Below are 20,394 nucleotides of genomic sequence, written 5' to 3'. Positions count from 1 at the left end.
ACAGGATGAAGATGTAAAATGTGACCAAAAATATGAGAGACTGGGTGGGGAAAAGTTGCATATTCTGCTCAGCTCTTCCCCTGTAAGGTTCTGCTTCTCCTCAGTCAGCCACCTGAGAATGCCTGAGGTGCCTGCATGCGAGCCTTAGGAGAAGCACCCCTGTGGGGGCTGAGAGGTGGCTACTGACCTACCAACCCCTACCTGTCCTTCCAAAGAGGTAGGCGGCCCAGGAGGTGATGCTGACTTGGGGGCGTTCTCCAGACTTTCTCTTATTCTGTGTTACTGCTTTGCACTCTGGTTGGCTTGGATTGCAGAGATTTATAGTGCAGCATCTCCTTCTGTTTCCAAGACCTCCTTCGCTCAGGAGCTCAGGTGCCTGCTGCACTCCAGATGCTGGGCTTCTTGAGTGATGGTGACTCGGGGAGCAGCCTGACCTGGGTCCAGTGCCCTGGTGGACCCCATGGCCTGCTGGGTAGCTCTGCTGGCTGAGGGGATGGCTCAGGACACAACAGGGACACATCTCTCTCGGAGAGGAAACGAGAAACCAGCAAATACAAGGAGGGGGGCCCAAACTCCCTTCTCTTGGCCGTGGAGCCTGAGGGACGAGAACCCGGGGGATGTGAAAATTACCTTTGGGGAGCTAACAAACAGTCACCAAATTAAGTGGAAACAGCTTTCTGGGTACTTGCATTTCTAGGTGTCTCCAGACACATTTAAAAGGAATTCTTCAAGACTGTGCCTTTTGTTCAGGCCCATTCAGTGTCAAGTTTCACCATGCTGCTCTCCCAAATAGGGCTGGGATCACAGTGAAAGGAGGGCCAGGGCTGGGGTTAGAGTGGAGAGAGGGTCAGGGCTGGGATCACAGTGGAGAAAGGGTCAGGGCTGGGGTCACGGTGGAGAGAGGGTCTGGTAATAGGAACACAACAGCCTATAGTATGCACTCTCATGCCCATTATTATCTCATTTGATCCTTACTCCATCCCTGTGAGGAGAAAGGGCATGTCTGGTTCTTCCCACTGGAGAGACGCAGCACACAGCATGGAAGGCTTAAATATTTTCCATGGCAGAAGGGAGCTTGTGAGCCCTGAAGCCTGGCCCCTTAGTTTGGTCCTGCCACCACTGTTCCTTTGCTATCTCTAGCTCACTTTTGGGAAGTGAGTCATTTCTGTGGCCAAACACACCTGGAAAATGTGGGTTGCCTTAGCACTTCTCAAATCATCTTGAACACAGGCAAGGTGGGAAGGGGAAGGCCCACAACCAAGTTGGCTCCAAGTGTCTCAAATGCATGAATGGGCACAATTAGAACTAGAAGGGTTCTCTGGAGAAATCTTTGAAGCCTGAGTCCTAACTCCAGTAAAATCCACGGGTATGCTTATATTCAACATTTTAACACAAAAACAACATTTTGTTAAATATATCTTAGGAGGGGGGGAAGGTGGTAATAATGAAAGAGGGGCAAAATCTGTGGTCCCTCTGGGTCCTGAGGCCACAGCAGTGGAGGAGGGAGCACGTCCTGCTCCCAGCAGCCCTCGCGGTGCGCTGTGCACTGGGAGCTACGTGGGCTTCAAGCTAACAGCCATGCTGACCATTGGGGATGAGGTGCCTGTTGGCTCCAAGGTTGTTCTTCAAACGGTCTGTCTCTTTGCCTTCTGTGGCTTCTTTCTTCTTCTCTTCCTCCTCTTCTTCCTCTTCATACTCATCCTCACTATCACTTCTCACATCCCGGATGCTCTGGACAAAGAAAACAATGGGCTGTGAGTGACAGCTCTCCAGAAAGACTCTTAGGTGAATAAGCAAACAAATGGGCCCAGTTCAGAGGTATGACTCCCTTCAGAGAAAACACATATTCATTCACACAACCAAACATTCACCAAGACAGAACATACCAGGAATCATAAAACAAACCTTAACAAACTTAATTGAAATTATGAAAAGTATCTTCACATCCTAATGGAATTAAGCTAGAAATCATTATCAAAAAGTAGTAGGAAAATTTCAAAACACTTGGAAATTAAACACCTTATAAATAAATCAAGGGATCAAAACAGTAAGTCTCAAGGAATACTAGAAAATACTTTTAATTAAAATAAAAATACAACACATTAAACTTGTTCATCTAGTTAAAATAGTGCTTAAAAGGAAATGTATACCTTACAAATGCTTATATTAGAAAACAAGAAAAGGCTCTATTGATATGAGCTTCCAACTTAAGAAACTAGGGGAAAAAAGAAATGAAAAATAAGCCCAAAGTGAGCAAAAGGGAGGAAATAAGAGAGATGAGAAATCAATGAAATTGAAAACAGAGGTTACCTGAGTAGTCTTAAAACTATGAAAAAAAAATTAAATATGTAGTTTAAAATCTTCTGAAAAAGAGTATCATCAGGAACAGATGGTTTCACTGGCAAATTCCATGAAACATATAAAGGAGAAAAAACACCAACTCTCTTCCAGAAAAAAAGAAGAGGGAACACATCCCAAATTACTTTATGAGGCCAGATTACCCTGATACCAAAACCAGACAAAGACAGTATAAGAAAATACAACTACAGACCGATATCTTTAATGAACACAGACTTAAAAATCCTCAACAAAATGTTCCAAATCAAAACTAGCAATGTATAAAAAATAGTACACCATGAGGTTTGTCCCAGTAATGCAAAGCTGGTTCAATATTTGGAAATCAGTGAATGTAACCCATCATATTAATAATATAAAGAAGGGAAAATAATTACATTAATTGGCGCAGAAAAATCATATGACAAAATTCAACACCCATTCATGATTTAAAAAAAAAAAAAAAAAACCTTTGAAAACTCTGCAAAGAAGGACTACTTGATGGTGAATGACTGAACGCTTTCCCTCTAAGACTAGGAACAAGTCTGGATGTCCACTTTCACCATTCCTATTCACACTGCATTGGAAATTCTAGCCAATGAAATAAGGCAGGAAAAAGAAACAAAAGTCATACAAATTGGGAAGAAAGAAATAAAAATATCTTTATCTGCAGAAGACATATTTTTTTAAACTTTTTACTTTTTTGCTCATGCCATGTGGCATGTGGGATCTTAGTTCCCCAACCAGGGATCGAACTTGGACCCCCTGCTTTGAAAGTGTGGAGTCTTAACTGCTGGACTGCCAAGGAAATCCCCAGATGACATAATTATTTATATAGAAAATATAAAGAATCAACCCCAAAACTCCTAGAATTAATATATGAGTTTAAAAGGTCAACATACACAATCTGTCTCTCTGTGTGTTTCTGTATCTTTATGTCTCTATTCTCTTTCTCTCACACACACAATCTTGATTTCTAAACACTAATGTAAATTTAAGTAAGTTAAGTCGCTCAGTTGTGTTCAACTTCTTGCGACCCCATGAACTGTAGCCTGCCAGGCTCCTCCAACAGTGGGATTTTCCAGGCAAGAATACTGGAATGGGCTGCCATTTCCTTCTCATGTAGTAAGCTGAAAATGTCCTCAAAAATATTATGTCTTAATTCCTGTAATCTGTGACAGCTAATTTACATGGTGAAGTTTTTTTGCACATGTGATTAAATTAAGGATTTTTAGATGAGAGATGATCATGGCTTCATAAGAGGGGCAGAGGGGATCTGACACAGAGGAAAGGAATATGAAGACAGAGGTAGAAACTGCAGTGATATAGCCATAAGCCAAGGAGTGCTGGCAGCCACCAGCAGTTAGAAGAGCCAAAGAACTGATTTCCTTTGTGTGTGAACACACACCTGCCACACAGTTTTGATTTCTACTCAAAACTGATCATAGACTTCTGACCTCCAGAAGTTCAGAAAGTAAACTTTGTTGTTTTAAGCCACCAAGTTTGTGGCAGTTTGTTACACCAGCCATAGTAAACCAACATGACTAGAAATTTCCAACTAAAACAGAAAATTAAAAAGGAGGAACATTTGCAATAGTTTTATAAAACAAAACACTTAGGTACAAGTATAACAAAGCATGTATAGGATCTTCATGTAAAACCCTGATAAAAGAAATCAAAGATCTAAATAACTAGAGACATACTATGCTCATGACTTGGAGTTTTAATACAGTAAATATGTTAATTATCCCCAAATTTATGTATAGATTCCACATAATACCAATTAAAATCCTTCTTATAGATAAGCTGATTCTAAAATTTATATGGAGATGCAAAGGAACTAGAATAGAGACGGCAACAATGAAAAAGAAGACTAAAATTGGAAAACTTGAATTACCCAATTTTAAGACTTGACTATAAAGTTACAGTAATAAAGACTGGATGGTATTAGCAAAGGGGTAAACACATAGATCAATGAAACAGAAAAGAGAATCTAGAAATAGACTCACACAAATATGGCCAATTGAGTTTTGACAAAGGTACAAAAACAATTCAATAGAGAAAGGGTAGTCTTTTCAACAACTGATGCTGAAGCAATCAGAAATCCTTAGGCAGAAAGTAAATTTTAACCTTATAAAAATGTTAACATAAAATGAATCATAGATTTAAATATAAAATATAAAACTACAAAACTTTCAGAAGAAAACCTACAACCTAGGGTTGAGTAATGAGTTCTTTGACATGATACAAAAAGCATATTCCATTAAAAAAATGATAAACTGTACTACATCAAAATTAAAACTTTTGCTTTGTGAAAGAAACAGTTTAGAGAATAAAAATACAAGCTGCAAACTGGGAGATAATATTTGCAAATCCCATATTCAACTTGTAGGATAATAAAACATTCTCATAACAATGTGAAAAAAAAATTTTAATGGGAAAATATATAAAAATAGACAGTCTATGAGGATACAGGCTGTCCACATGAAAAGATGTTCAACATCATGAGCCATTAGGAAAATGCAAATTAAAATCATGATTAAATTAAAAATTTAATTTAAATTAAAATTAGAATTTTATTCTAAAATTAGAATTAAACTTAAAAATTCTGAGAATACCAAGTGCTGACAAGGATGCAGAGTGACTGGAAGGAACTCTTATACATTGCTGATGGAAATGCAAATTGGTATAGACACTTTGTCTCAGCATTCCTACCCCTGAGGCTCTATCCTAGAGACAGATACAATATTAATGTTCACACAAAAGCAAATGTTTACAAAAACTCTATTCATAATTGCCAAAAATTGAAAGCAATCCAAATGTTCTTCAACAAGTAAATTAGTAAGCAGTTGTACATCCATAGAGACAAACTTCTGATATTTATAAGACACTGGATGAATCTCAAAGGCTTTAAGTCAAAAGTTTGTTTCCAAAGGTTACCTACCAAAAGACATACTAATGTACTTTTCATGACATTCTTTAAAAGACTAAACTGTCGGGATGGTGAACAGAAAAGTGCTGCCAAGAGCTGGGGTGGAGGGAGGAGCTATTGGAGTGAGAGAATTCTTCTATATCCAGATTACAGCAATGGCCGCACAAATCTACACTTGTGCTGAAATTCACAGAACTGTACAACAGTACAGAAATATTTTACTGATAAGTTTAAAAATAAAACAAAAGCATTTCTTGTTATAAAGCAAACATGATGGTTTTCCCCAATAAACTAAGTAAAGTATTACTCATGTGGGCATTTTGGTTGTCAGGATATTTTTGCTTTGAGGGATAGGATGTTTCCTGTTTTCTTTATGCAGGAATGTCCTTCCAAGACAGTTCCTAATAAAGAGTTATATGTTTTTCCGTGGTTCACAGTATTCTGAAAGGAATTTTGCCAGGAAAACTCCTAGAGGAATAAAATTGTTCCCAAGGAAGGCAGATGGAATTGTCACAGATCAGACTTCACTACAAAAGATAAAAGATGGTGTGAACTATTAAAACAATACCAAGAACTCAAGTTCTGTGCAAGGCCAGCATTGGACATGATCTCTGACTCTCTAAGCTGGTTCACAAATGTATGTATTAACCCTAACTTAGAGCAGAAAAAAAATATGGAAGGTGAGACTGTTTCCTCACACATCATTTTTCAAAATGACATCTATAACCATAAGGCTTTTCCCTTTTGTGACCTGAAGACTAAAACCGAATACCTCTGGAGATTCTTGGGGTATGTGTAACCAAACACTTCTTTGTGCAGACAAAGGCCTAAACAACACCACCAATAACAATGTACACATTCTGCTGTCTTAATCACAGAAATACAACTTCATAGGCCCTTTTCTGTACATTCCGCTCTTTTCTACAACACAGAAAGTGTCTCAAAATAAACAAAGCTCACTGTAAACCCTGAGGAATAAACTCGGCATCACATCAGTTAAAATGCAACAGAGAGGGCGAGGGCAGGATGATATGGGAGAATGGCACTGAAACATGTAAAATATCATATGTGAAACGAATCGCTAGTCCAGGTTTGATGCATGATACAGGGTGCTTGGGGCTGGTGCACTGGGATGACTCAGAGGGTCATAGGGAGGGAGGTGTGAGGGGGGTTCAGGATGGGGAACACATGTACACTCATGGCAGATTCAAGTCAATGTATGGCAAAACCAATACAATATTGTAAAGTAAAATAAATAAATTAATTAAAAATAAATAAATAGATAAAAATAAAAATTGGGGGGAAAAAAAAAAAAAACCCAGATGCAACAGAGAAAGGCAACCTTTCCACAACTGGCTGGGAGCCAGGATCAGAGTGCTGCCCCCTGTAGACAGAGTCCTTCAGGGGAGAGCCATGTTTGGTTGATGTTTGCTTTCATGGACAATGCCCCTTGGCTCTCCTTCTCATTATTTAAATGATTTTTGTAGGGAACAAGGGGAAATCTGAATCAGAACAAAGAAACTAATTTCTCCCTGAAAGTGAAAGTGTGAATTGTTAGTTGCTGGGTTCTGTCTGACTCTTTGTAACCCCCCTCAACCCCCCGTCATGGACTGTAGCCCACCAGCTCCTCTGTCCCTTGGATTCTCCAGGCAAGAATAGTGGAGTGGGTTACTATTCCTTTATCCAGGAAATCTTCTGACTCAGGGATTGATCCCGGGTCTCCTGCACTGCAGGCAGATTCTTTACCATCTGAGTCCCCACTGACTCTGCCCCTAATTTCTTCTTAGAAAGGCATACTAGCATCTTTCCACTCCATTAAAAGGTATTTATGTATTTACTTATGGCTGTGTTGGGTCTTCCTTGCTGCACTTGGGCTTTCTCTAGCTGCAGAGAGCAGAGGCTGCTCTCTAGCTGTGGTGCACAGGCTTCTCACTGCAGTGGCTTCACTTCTTGTGGAGCACGGGCTCCAGGCACACAGGCTCCAGTAGTTGCAGCACGCAGGCTTAGTAGCTGGGGCTCTCAGTCTCCAGAGCTCGGGCTCAGTAGTTGTGGCACATGCCCTTAGTTGCTCTGCAGCACGTGGGATCTTCCTGGACCAGGGATTGAACCTGTGTTCCCTGCATTGGCAGGTGTATTCTTAACCACTGGACCACCAGGGAAGTCCACTTCCACCCCTTTCTCAGGACTTGAGTAGCTGCTTTAGCTGAGAGATAAATTCACCTTGGAGGATGATCACCACAGCCTGAAGCCACATCCTACATTCAGCACCCTCACCTCTAAGAAGAGGGCTTGGACCATATAGGGACTTTGGAAACATATGACATCCTCACAGTCAGAAAGATTGACTTTCTGAGCACTGTTGACTTTTAGTGAGCATTGGCTAGGGATGCCACACATCTTACAATGTGCATGACACCCAAATGTCCTGCCAGACCTGCATTGGTAATTATCCAGGCCTGGAACCGAACTCCATTTTACATTCAGGCACAGGAATTCTTGCATGGTTGTTAATACATTGTCAATTCTTCAGGAATGCAACTACATACATAAATCAAAGGAAGACTATACTTCATTTTGTTCAGAACTTTACAATTTCAGAGAGTCGTGTCACGGATGGCAACTCCACCAGTGGCATTTAAGACTGCATCATCTGAATTTGCAGCTGCCCCGCTCACGGTGAGTCTCCATATAAGCAAACACAGCACCTGTCAACACAGTACATTCTCTAGTGCTCTCATGTACACGTTACACGTGAAATGCATATTTTATGAGAAATGTCTTTCATCTTATTTCTTTTTTATTACAGTTGTGGCACTATATTGCTGTTTTGAAATTATGCTTTTGGGTGAGTGCTATTACTAGGAATTTAAATTCAGGCTAGTGAAGGAAGTGTGGGTCCAATAGAATGGAGAACCACTGCCCTTGGTGGTGAAGCTCAGAAAGGATTTCCTGTTACTAAGAGTTGTTAGATGAATGATGAATGGTTGCACGTTATACAAACTTTAATAGTGTAAATTGGAAATGTAATGTAAATTGGAAATAAATATTAATAAAACCTCATATTATATTCAATTTCATCTTGTATATGCTACCTTTATACAACAACAATGGCATCCTTAAAGGGTTATTTTTTTCCACTGCCCTGAAAATCCACTGTGCTCTGCCTGCTCATCCTTCCCTCCTGCCTAATCACTGGAATCACTGATCTTTTTATTTTGCCATAGTTTTGTCTTTTCCAGAATGCCTTGTTGTTAGAATAATACAGTATTTAGCTTTTAAAATTAGCTTCTTTCACTTAGTAACAAACATTACTAAATAAAAAGAAATGAGCTATTAAGTTTTTTCACAGTTAATAGCTCATTTCTTTTTACTGCTGAAGACTATTCCATTGTCTGCATGCACATACCACAGTTATGCATCTACTCATGTATTGGAGGACATCTTGGTTGCTTCCAGGTGTTGGTAATTATAAATGAAGGTGCTATAATGTCCATGTGCCAGGCACCAAACTAAGCAGTTAGTATGAATAATACCATTTCCTCCTCACAGCAATCCTAGGATATAGCACCCTTCTCTTTACTTTAATAGGGAGGAAAATGAGGCTTAGAGGGGTTGAGTAACTTTTTCAAGGTCACACAATCATGAGAGGCATATAGGATGAAAACCCTGATCTAAAGTTAGACACTTTGAACCACAGTGCTCTACAAACCCCTGCTGGAATACTTGGAGAGACAGGGCATCCAGGGGGTCAGACAGACACTGACATACCTTATTCTATTCTATTTCATTTAAAAATGATACAAAACTGATTTGTCAACCTATTAATGATCTTCAACCCCCAGTTTAAAAAACCTTGACTAAGGTGTGCTAGAAAAAAATGACGCTTTTCTAAATCAGCTGAAATCTGGAAAGTTTAAGATATAAACTACAATCTATATTCTGCAAAGTACCTTCTCACAAGGTAAATCTTTTCCAGAAATTACAGTACTTAATAAAAATAAAACATAAGTCAAGCAAGCTCTAGGGGAACAAGGAATCTACTAATAAATACTTGCTAAAAGTCAAGCCACAGTGTTTCCTGGAACTCTACCTGTCTGCCTTGATGAGATGACAAGACTGCTTGTACCAGCAGCAGTGAGTCTTCTCTTGCAATCAGCCAGCTTCTTTTCTTGTATTGCCCTTCTCTTTGCTTGCTCTCTGCACACCAGTACCCCTTACTTCCCTATTTCTTAGTTGTCCCTGAGCTTGTAGAACTGGTCTCATGTAACTCGTTGGCCCTAAACCATCCCACAAATCATTAAGGACCAGAGAAAATCCATGCAAAAAGAAGGATACAAAAATATCCAAGGATCTTCTTTGAAGAGTAAAGGGTGAATCTGGGCTTCAGCATCCAAAGGACTGTAGTCACTGGGTGCACAACTCTCACATGTGCCAAGCATGTTGCAGCACACACGCTCCTTATTACCTGCTGCCAGCTGCCCTTGTTGAAGGGTTAGCTGTGTCATTACAGACATCATATTACTATTCTGATAATGTTAGATAACTTTATGGAATTAGCAAAGATAGCTAATACTTAACTGGTTGTTTCCCAGAAATGATGTGGGTCCTCTAGAATACATACTAACAATGCTATTCATTCCACAACTGGAACTTCATGAGTATAATTTCTGCAAGGTCTTTTAAAAGTACCTCCTTCCTCTTCTCAGCAACTCCCTTCAGTTATACAAAGTGATGGTGAAAAGAATGAAGAACAAGTTACTTGTATAAAAGAGAACTTGTTCAGATCAGATCAGATCAGATCAGTCGCTCAGTCATGTCCGACTCTTTGCAACCCCATGAATCGCAGCACGCCAGGTCTCCCTGTCCATCACCAACTCCCGGACTTCACTCAGACTCACGTCCATCATGTCAGTGATGCCATCCAGCCATCTCATCTTCTGTCGTCCCCTTCTTCTCCTGCCCCCAATCCCTCCCAGCATCAAAGTATTTTCCAGTGAGTCAATTCTTTGCCTGAGGTGGCCAAAGTACTGGAGTTTCAGCTTTAGCATCATTCCTTCCAAAGAAATCCCAGGGCTGATCTCCTTCAGAATGGACTGGTTGGATCTCCTTGCAGTCCAAGGGACTCGCAAGAGTCTTCTCCAATACCACAGTTCAAAAGCATCAATTCTTTGGCGCTCAGCCTTCTTCACAGTCCAACTCTCACATCCATACATGACCACTGGAAAATCCATAGCCTTGACTAGATGGACCTTTGTTGGCAAAGTAATGTCTCTGCTTTTCAATATGCTATCTAGGTTGGTCATAACTTTCCTTCCAAGGAGTAAGTGGCTTTTAATTTCATGGCTGCAGTCACCATCTGCAGTGATTTTGGAGCCCCAAAAAATAAAGTCTGACACTGTTTCCACTGTTTCCCCATCTATTTCCCATGAAGTGGTGGGACCGGATGCCATGATCTTCGTTTTCTGAATGTTGAGCTTTTAGCCAACTTTTTCACTCTCCACTTTCACTTTCATCAAGAGGCTTTTGAGTTCCTCTTCACTTTCTGCCATAAGGCTGGTGTCATCTGCATATCTGAGGTGATTGATATTTCTCCCGGCAATCTTGATTCCAGCTTGTGTTTCTTCCAGTCCAGCATTTCTCATGATGTACTCTGCATGTGAGTTAAATAAACAGGGTGACAATATACAGCCTTGACGAACTCCTTTTCCTATTTGGAACGAGTCTGTTGTTCCATGTCCAGTCCTAACTGTTGCTTCCTGACCTGCATACAAATTTCTCAAGGGGCAGATCAGGTGGTCTGGTATTCCCATCTCTTTCAGAATTTTCCACAGTTTATTGTGATCCACACAGTCAAAGGCTTGTGGCATAGTCAATAAAGCAGAAATAGATGTTTTTCTGGAACTCTCTTGCTTTTTCCATGATCCAGTGGATGTTGGCAATTTGATCTCTGGTTCCTCTGCCTTTTCTAAAACCAGCTTGAACATCTGGAAGTTCATGGTTCACATATTGCTGAAGCCTGGCTTGGAGAATTTTGAGCATTACTTTACTAGTGTTTGAGATGAGTACAATTGTGTGGTAGTTTGAGCATTCTTTGGCATTGCCTTTCTTTGGGATTGGAATGAAACCTGAACTTTTCCAGTCCTGTGGCCACCGCTGAGTTTTCCAAATTTGCTGGCATATTGAGTGCAGCACTTTCACAGCATCATCTTTCAGGATTTGGAATAGCTCAACTGGAATTCCATCACCTCTACTAGCTTTGTTCGTAGTGATGCTTTCTAAGGCCCACTTGACTTCACATTCCAGGATGTCTGGTTCTAGGTCAGTGATCACATCATCGTGATTATCTGGGTCGTGAAGATCTTTTTTGTACAGTTCTTCTGTGTATTCTTGCCATCTCTTCTTAATATCTTCTGCTTCTGTTAGGTCCATACCATTTCTGTCCTTTATTGAGCCCATCTTTGCATGAAATGTTCCTTTGGTATCTCTGATTTTCTTGAAGAGATCCCTAGTCTTTCCCATTCTGTTGTTTTCCTCTATTTCTTTGCATTGATTGCTGAGGAAGGCTTTCTTATCTCTTCTTGCTATTCTTTGGAACTCTGCATTCAGATGTTTATATCTTTCCTTTTCTCCTTTGCTTTTCACTTCTCTTCTTTCACAGCTATTTGTAAGGCCTCCCCAGACAGCCATTTTGCTTTTTTGCATTTCTTTTCCATGGGGATGGTCTTGATCCCTGTCTCCTGTACAATGTCACGAACCTCATTCCATAGCTCATCAGGCACTCTATCCATCAGATCTAGGCCCTTAAATCTATTTCTCACTTCCACTGTATAAGCATAAGGGATTTGATTTAGGTCATACCTGAATGGTCTAGTGGTTTTCCCTACTTTCTTTAATTTAAGTCTGAATTTGGAAATAAGGAGTTCATGGTCTGAGCCACAGTCAGCTCCTGGTCTTGTTTTTGCTGACTGTATAGAGCTTCTCCACCTTTGGCTGCAAAGAATATAATCAATCTGATTTCGGTGTTGACCATCTGGTGATATCCATGTATAGAGTCTTCTCTTGTGTTGTTGGAAGAGGGTGTTTGTTATGACCAGTGCATTTTCTTGACAAAACTCTATTAGTCTTTGACCTGCTTCATTCTGTATTCCAAGGCCAAATTTGCCTGTTACTCCAGGTGTTTGTTGACTTCCTACTTTTGCATTCCAGTCCCCTATAATGAAAAGGACATCTTTTTTGGGTGTTAGTTCTAAAAGGTCTTGTAGGTCTTCATAGAACCATTCAACTTCAGCTTCTTCAGCATTACTGGTTGGGGCATAGACTTGGATGACTATGATATTGAATGGTTTGCCTTGGAAACGAACAGAGATCATTCTGTCGTTTTTGAGATTGCACCCAAGTACTGCATTTTGGACTTACTGGTCTTAATAAGGGCTTTGGAACCCCCACATCACCAGTGGCACAAGTACTGGCAAATATCATTAGCCTGGCACTCCAAAAGGGCAGAGAAGACTTGCATTCAGAGGATGGTGTTGAAGTCACAGTCACTGTGAAGGAAGGCGTGCAATCAGTCTGTCTGAGAGCATCCCATACCCTGAGAGAAACAGAAACTCTGCAGCTGGGGCTGAAATATTCTCCCCTAGATTAAAGGCAATTGAAGCCAACTTTCCCGTGAAAGGCATGTTCTAGGAGCAGGGGCACAGAGCTTAACTGAACCATGTTCAAAGACTCATTCACCCAAGCACGGGAGAATCCTAAAGCAATGGACACACTTCCAACTTTTCCTAGTTATCCTTTTTCTCTGGGAGTGGGGCTCATGAAAAAATGCTTGAACCTGTAACATCACACAGTAATTTGCTCTGGCTGGTGTCAAATGTCTCAGACACAGGGTACAGGACCAAGACCATGTCTCAGCTTCCTCAGTCCTGAGTGGGAGTCAGCAGTATTGAAAACATACCCTATAGCTGGGTTATTCATGGCTCCCAATTTTTTGCGACTGGTCTGTATACATAGAGTCCCTCTTCTTGATCTTCAGAACCAGGCTTAAAGGTTTCTTGCTTTGTAAACTGTCCCAACTCACCAGTATAAAATATATTCTATTTTCCACAGATGGTGTTTATTTTCATTACATTTGTTGCTATCTATATATCTAATTTCCTTAAGAAATTATTTCACTTTTCTGAGGCTTATAGGCTTTTAAAAATGAACTTCTAAGAGAAAAAGTAAGTTTTAGGGATAGGTGGATTCTGGAGAACATCTGGTCAGTCACATTTATTTTCCAGAAGAGATTAAACTACAGTAGCTGATCCCAGCCAGCTCAGTGACTCGGTTTAGTGGAGAAGAACTCAGACTACAAAATGTGGCTCTTGATAAAAGTGCATGGATTTATTTAATATTCTCTATATTACCCGAAAAGAAATTTAAAAGACTGTGTGGTAATCATCAAGTTGTGATGTATAAAATGATTTGATATCATAAACATACTTTGCTTTGGGGATTAAAAGCATTAAATTAAGCGTATTTTCTATATATTCTGCATCCTTTCAACACAATTTTAAATTCAATAGCCTGAAAGTTCCACAACTCTAATTTGGCAAAAATATACAAAACCATTTTGAAAAAAATCTTTAGGATTTAAGTAAACAACATTTAGGAAATAACCATGAAAAGACAGAGGGTTAAGTATACAGCCCAGAAAATGAGTACTAAAATTTAAATGTTAAAGTTTGTTTCGAACATTAGCATCAAATAAAGAATTCATATGCACCATTAAGGGAAAAAATTCAACATGACAGAAAAGCAGATAAAAGATATAAACAGATGACTCACAGAAGAGATGGCTATAGACAACTGTACAAAATGCTCAAGCTTAGTAATAAGAAAAATGCCAATTAAAATAAGACAAAAATCTCATGTTCATCAAACTGATAACTATTGAAATGTCTGATGGCGAGGATGTGGGGCAAGAGAGACTCTCGAAGATGGCAGAGGAGTCAGTGGACGTGGAGTACATCTCTCTTCACAGATACATCAGGAATACACTTTCAGACACAGAAGCACGCAGAACACCAGCTTAGAGCAGACAGGAGTAACTGACCAGTGGAAAAGAATATATAGAACCATGCAAAACTAGGTAGGACAAAGGAACTGGGGGAAAAACAGGAGTATTAGGAGGACTGGTGGAAAAGGAAATGGCAACCCACTCCATTATTCTTGCCTGGAGAATTCCACAGACAGAGGAGCCTGGTGGCTAATTTCCATGGCGTCACAAAGAGTCAGACATGACTGAGCATGTACACACACACAAACACACACACACACGGTAGAATTGGACCAGCCCTCGGTGGGTGGGGGAACTGAAGCAGGGGTCTGATCCCCACATCGGGGCAACTGAGTCAGAGGAGAAACATTTAAGGCTGAGAGTGAAACAGCTGATCTATGGCAGCACAAATTGAATGAGAATCAGACAGTTCTTGCTGCAGCCATACATATGCCGGGCAGGAAGATGGGTCTCCTGGAAGGGACAGCGACTGGAGTTTAGGGATTGTGGAGCAATCCCAGGGCGAGGGCTGCTGTTGACTGCGGAGAGACGGACTGAGGGGATATGAGGGAGGAGATTGTGGGGGGAAATGCCTGTGGAGGAAAGCCAGGCAGCCACAGAAGCAAGAGGATACTGCTCAGTCACGCGTAGGGGGTGGAGCCATCACCATAGCCTCTCTCCCCCCACAGGCCAGTAACAGCAGCTGAACAACAGAGAGGCTGGCCCATCAAACTATGGAGGCACTGAACTACAGAGTAGGACCCCACTCAGGGTGCCCCTTTAAGTGCCTGATGTGCGGATCTACAGAGTAGGGCCTCAGTCAGGGGGGCCCTCTATGTTTCTGACACACTGAACAGAGAAGGACCCTAGACAAGGGAGCCCTCTAAGTGTCCAAAGGGGCAGAGGTATGGAGAAAGACTGGCTAAAGAGGCCTTCTGATTGCCAGCTACAAAAGGCCCGAAAAAAGACTGATAGGGCCATGACTCCTGCCGTGGAGGTAGTCAGAGTCCCTGCACACTTGGTGCTGCCAGGGTCCCTGCAAGTCAAACAGCTGTGCCACCTTCACGCTCAATCTTCAATGGGGCAGAGCAGCCACAGGCAAAAAATGTCTTGCGTCTATGCGTGCAAGGTCGCTTCAGTCGTGTCAACTCTTTGCGACCCTGTAGACTGTGGCCTGCCAGGCTTCTCTGTCAGGGAGGAGAGTTCTACAGGCAAGCATACTGGAGCATATTGGCCAATACTGGTTGCCATACCCTTCTAGATCACTATATTTCCTGCTGCCCTAGCCGCCAACCCCGCTGAGTAACTGGTGCTGCCAGGACCCCTGCGACCTAAGCAACTGCACCACCTCCATACCTGGCCCTCCCAGGGGCAAACCCAAGTCCTCCAGGGCAACCTCAGGAGCTAACCCCAGTGGACGACCCACAAGTAGAGGTGGAAATAAAACTACAATTGGAACCCAGGGGCAGTGTGGCTAAGGAAGAAGACCCAAATCCCTCCCACCAGCTGTACAAGCTACAGATTAAATCCACACAATCAACTAGGCAGACTCTGTGTCTATGGAATATGTAAAAGGTCATTGAGAGCTCCCACAAAAGAAAACGCACTAGTTCTGATAGCTGTGGACCTTGGAGGCAAAAACACACAGGAGTAGGACCACACTGGAATCTGAGCTGCCCTACAACAAATCCAGAGATCAGCATAGTGTTGGAGGGCATCCTAGGGAGGTGAGGTGGCCTGTGATTCCCAGCGAGGGAAAGAACTCTAACAGCAGTGACTCAAGAAAAACATTTATTATTCTTATGTTTTGACTTGTTCTGTAGAATCTTTTGAAATTTTTTTCTTTTTTCCCCCTCTGCTGTAGTTGTTGATTTTATTGGCACTATGAAATCCAATTAAGCTTTTTCTTTTTTCTCAGTCACATTTTTTATTGTTGTTATAAACCTCTGCCTCTGCATTGGGCTTTTGCAGTTCTGTGGAGTTTTCCTTTTTCTTTTTTTTTTTTTTTTTCTCTTTTTTACTTTTAATTTTTTAAGCCTATTATTATTTTGTCTACATTTATTCCTTTGTTTGCTTTTCCTACTGTTCTTTTCCCCTTGCAGTTAATCTTAAACATATATAAATCTTCTTTATCTACCTCTATTTAACTTTGCATCTCTATTTTTCCTCTTTCCTTTCTCTCCTTTCCACTCAACATATTTGTTAGTTTTATTTTCATTGCTTTATTCCCCAATTGGCACCTTGCTTTAGTTTTGTTTTCCAGTTTGTACTTTAGTTAGTTTTGTTCTGGTAGATATAACTTTTGGTTTCCTATGTTCACCGGGTCAATTTGCTTACGTGTGTATATGTATATGTGTGTATTCAGTCACACTTGTTATTGTTGTTATAAACCTCTGCTCTACATTGGGCTTTTGCAGTTCTGTGGAGTTTCCCTTTTTTTTCTTCCATTTTTTCTTTTCTCTTTTTTATAATTTTCATTTTTTAAAACCTATTATTTTTTCTACATTTATTCCTTTGTTTGCCTTTCCTACTGTTCTTTTCCCCTTGCTGTTAATCTTTAATGTATAAAAATCTTCTTCATCTACCTCGATTTAACTTTGCATATCTATTTTTTATTTCTTTCTTTTCCTCTCAACATATTTGTTAGTTTTGTTTTCAAGGCTTTATTCCCCACTTGGCACCTTGCTTTAGTTTTGTTTTCCAGTTTGTGCTTTAATTTGTTTTGTTCTTAACTGGTAAATATAATTTTTTATTTCCTTTGTTCACTGGTTCAATCTATGTACTTTATTTTTGTTGGACTGTTTTGACTTTGCTCATGGGTATATATGTATATGTGTATATTCCATTATTTTAATTATTATTTTCCTGATTTTTTAACTGCCATTTGTCTGGGGATCATCTTTTGTTTCTCATTTTTGGATACTTGTTTTAATCTCACTTAATGCCATAACAAACCATTTGTGGAATCTTCGTTCCTGACCAGAGATCAAACCCTGAGCCTTTGGAGTTGGGGCACTGACTCCAAGACCCTAGACTACCAGACAACTAACCCTAGGGGGTATCAAATAGTGAGAACTCACACAAAGGAAACCACTTGAATACAAGACCCAGCATCACCCAACTACCAGTAGCACCCTGTGCAGGACGCCTCATCTAAACAACAAACAAAACAAAAATATAAACTCAATCATCAGCAGACAGGATTACCACCTCACTCAGCCTTGCCCATCAGAGGAAAAACAAACAAACAAACAAGTCAGCACAAATCTCACCCTATACAAAGCTTACACAAACCACTGGACCAATCTAAGAAGGGCAGAAACCAAAAGGAAGAAAGAATTCAACCTCCTTCAAGGAAAAAAATTCAACTTTCCTTGAAGCCTGGGAAAAGGAGACCTCAAGCACAATAAGTTAAACAAAAAAAATAATGAAAAGGCAGAGAAATACTACACAAATGAAGGAACAAACTAGAAACACAGAAGTCCAAATAAATGAAGCAGAAATAGGCAAACTACCTGAAAAAGAATTCAGAATAATGACAGTAAAGATGATCAAAAACCTTGAAAACAAAATGGAGAAAATGCAAGAAACAATTAACAAAGACCTAGAAGAATTAAAGAATAAATATACAGAGACAAACAACAGAATTACTGAAATTAAAAATACTCTAGAAGGAATCAATAGCAGAACATCTGAAGCAGAAGAACAAATAAGTGAGTTGGAAGATAAAATGGTAGAAATATAACTTCTGAAGAGCAGAATAAAGTAAAAAGTATTAAAAGAACTGAGGAGAGTCTGAGAGACCTCTGGGACAATATCAAATACACCAACATTCAAATTATAGGGGTCCCAGGAGAAGACGAGACAAAGAAAGGGTATGCGAAAATTTTTGAAGAGATTATAGTTGAAAATTTCCCCGACATGGAAAAGGAAATAGTCAATCAAGTTCAAGAGGCACAAAGAGTCCCATACAGGAGAAACCCGAGGAGAAATATGTTAAGACATATACTCATCAAACTAACAAAGACTAAACACAAAGAAAGAATATTAAAAGCAGCAAGGGAGAAGCAACAAGTAACATACAAGGGAAACCCCATATGCTTAACAGCTGATCTTTCAGTAGGAACTCTGAAGGCTAGAAGGGAATGGCAGAATATATTTAAAGTACTGAAAGGGAAAAATCTACAACCAAGATTACTGTACCTGGCAAGGATCTCATTCAAAATTGATAGAGAAATAAAAAGCTTTCCAGACAAGCAAAAGTTAGGAGAATTCAGTACCACCAAACAGTTTTATGACAAATGTTAAAGGGACTTATATGGTCAAGAAATACAAGAAAAGAAAAAAGATCTACAAAATCAACTCCAAACAATTAAGAAAATGGCAATAGGAACATATATATCAATAATTACTTTAAATATAAATGGATTAAATGCTCCAATCAAAAGACATAGACTGACTGAATGGATACAAAAACAAGACCCATATATATGCTGTCTACAAGAAACCCAGTTCAGACCTAAAGACACATATAGACTGAAAGTGAGAGGGTGGAAAAATATATTCCATGCAAATGGGAAGCAAAAGAAAGCTGCAGTAGCAATTGTCATATCAGACAGAATAGATCTTAAAGAAGATTACAAGAGATAAGGAAGGACACTACCTAATGATCAAGGGATCAATCCAAGAGGAAGACAAAACTATTGTGAATATCTATGCACCCAACATAGGAGCACCTCAATACATAAGACAAACACTAACAGACATAAACGGAGAAATTGAAGTAACACAGTAATAGTAGGAGACTTTAACACCCCACTCACACCAATGGACAGATCATCAAAACAGAAAATTAATAAGGAAACACAAGTCTTAAATGATACATTAGATGAGACGGATCTCATTGATATCTTCAGGACATTCCATCCAAATGCAGAAGAATACAACTTCTTCTCAAGTGCACATTCTCCAGGATAGACCACATCTTGGGTCACAAATCAAACTTCAATAAATTTAAGAAAACTGAAATCATTTCAAGCATCTTGTCTGACCACAACGCTATGAGACTAGATTATCAATTACAAGAAAAAAAACTGTAAAAAACACAAACACATGGAGATTAAACAATGTTTCTAAATGACCAACAGATTACTAAAGAAATCAAAAGGGAAATGAAAAAATTTCTAGAAATAAATGATAATGAAAACACAACAACTCAAAACCTATGGGATGCAGCAAAAGCAGTCCTAAGAGGGAAGTTTATAGCAATACAATCCTACCTCAAGAAACAAGAAAAACATCAAATAGACAACCTAACTTTACATCTAAAGCAACTGGAAAAAGAAGAACAAAAACCCCCCAAAATTAGTAGAAGGAAAGAAATCATAAAGATCCAAGCAGAAATGAATGAAAAAGAAATGAAAGAAACAATAGTAAAGATTAATAAAACTAAAAGCTGGTTCTTTGAGATGATAAACAAAATTGACAAACCTTTAGCCAGACTCATCAAGAAAAAAAGAGAAAAGAATCAAATCAACAAAATTAGAAATGAAAAAGGAGAGGTTACCACAGACAATGCAGAAATACAAAGGATTATAAGAGACTATTATGAACAACTATATGGCAATAAAATAGATAACCTGGAAGAAATGGACAGATTCTTAGAAAAGTTCAATCTTTCAAGACTGAACCAGGAAGAAATAGAAGTTATGAAAAATCCAATTACAAGCACTGAAACTGAAGCTGTGATCAAAAATCTCCCAAAAACAAAAGCCCAGGACCAGATGGCTTAACAGGAGAATTCTATCAAACATTTAGAGAAGAGCAAATGCCTATCCTTCTAAAACTCTTTCAAAAAATTGCAGAGGAAGGAACACTTCATTTCTGGGAGGCCACCATCACCCTGATACCAAAACCAGACAAAGACAACACACAAAAACAGAAAATTACAGGCCAATATCACTGATGAACATGGATGCAAAAATCTTCAACAAAATTTTAGCAAACAGAATTCAGAAACATACCAAAAGCTCATACACCATGATCAACTTGGGTTTATTCCAGGGACACAAGGATTCTTCAATATATGCAA

At 39.7% G+C, this 20,394-nt stretch overlaps 1 protein-coding gene across 4 annotated transcripts in view; it reads right to left on the bottom strand.

Moving 5' to 3' along the window:
- Positions 1-1,349: 1,349 nt before the first annotated feature.
- The window catches only part of CERS3 (ceramide synthase 3), a 156,521-nt gene continuing 137,476 nt past the window's right edge, over positions 1,350-20,394 (bottom strand). For all 4 annotated transcript variants that reach the window (XM_055555958.1, XM_055555956.1, XM_055555957.1 and 1 more), the window contains one exon: positions 1,350-1,731. In XM_055555958.1, the coding sequence (XP_055411933.1) occupies positions 1,570-1,731 (162 nt within the window). In that variant the 3' untranslated portion in view covers positions 1,350-1,569. The remainder of the gene's footprint in view (positions 1,732-20,394) is intronic.

The sequence above is a fragment of the Bubalus kerabau genome, chromosome 19 (genome assembly GCF_029407905.1).
Source record: "Bubalus kerabau isolate K-KA32 ecotype Philippines breed swamp buffalo chromosome 19, PCC_UOA_SB_1v2, whole genome shotgun sequence".
NCBI classification, from domain to species: domain Eukaryota; kingdom Metazoa; phylum Chordata; class Mammalia; order Artiodactyla; family Bovidae; genus Bubalus; species Bubalus kerabau.
The sequence above is the reverse complement of the archived record's forward strand: the minus strand, read 5'-3'. Positions and strand labels throughout refer to the sequence as shown.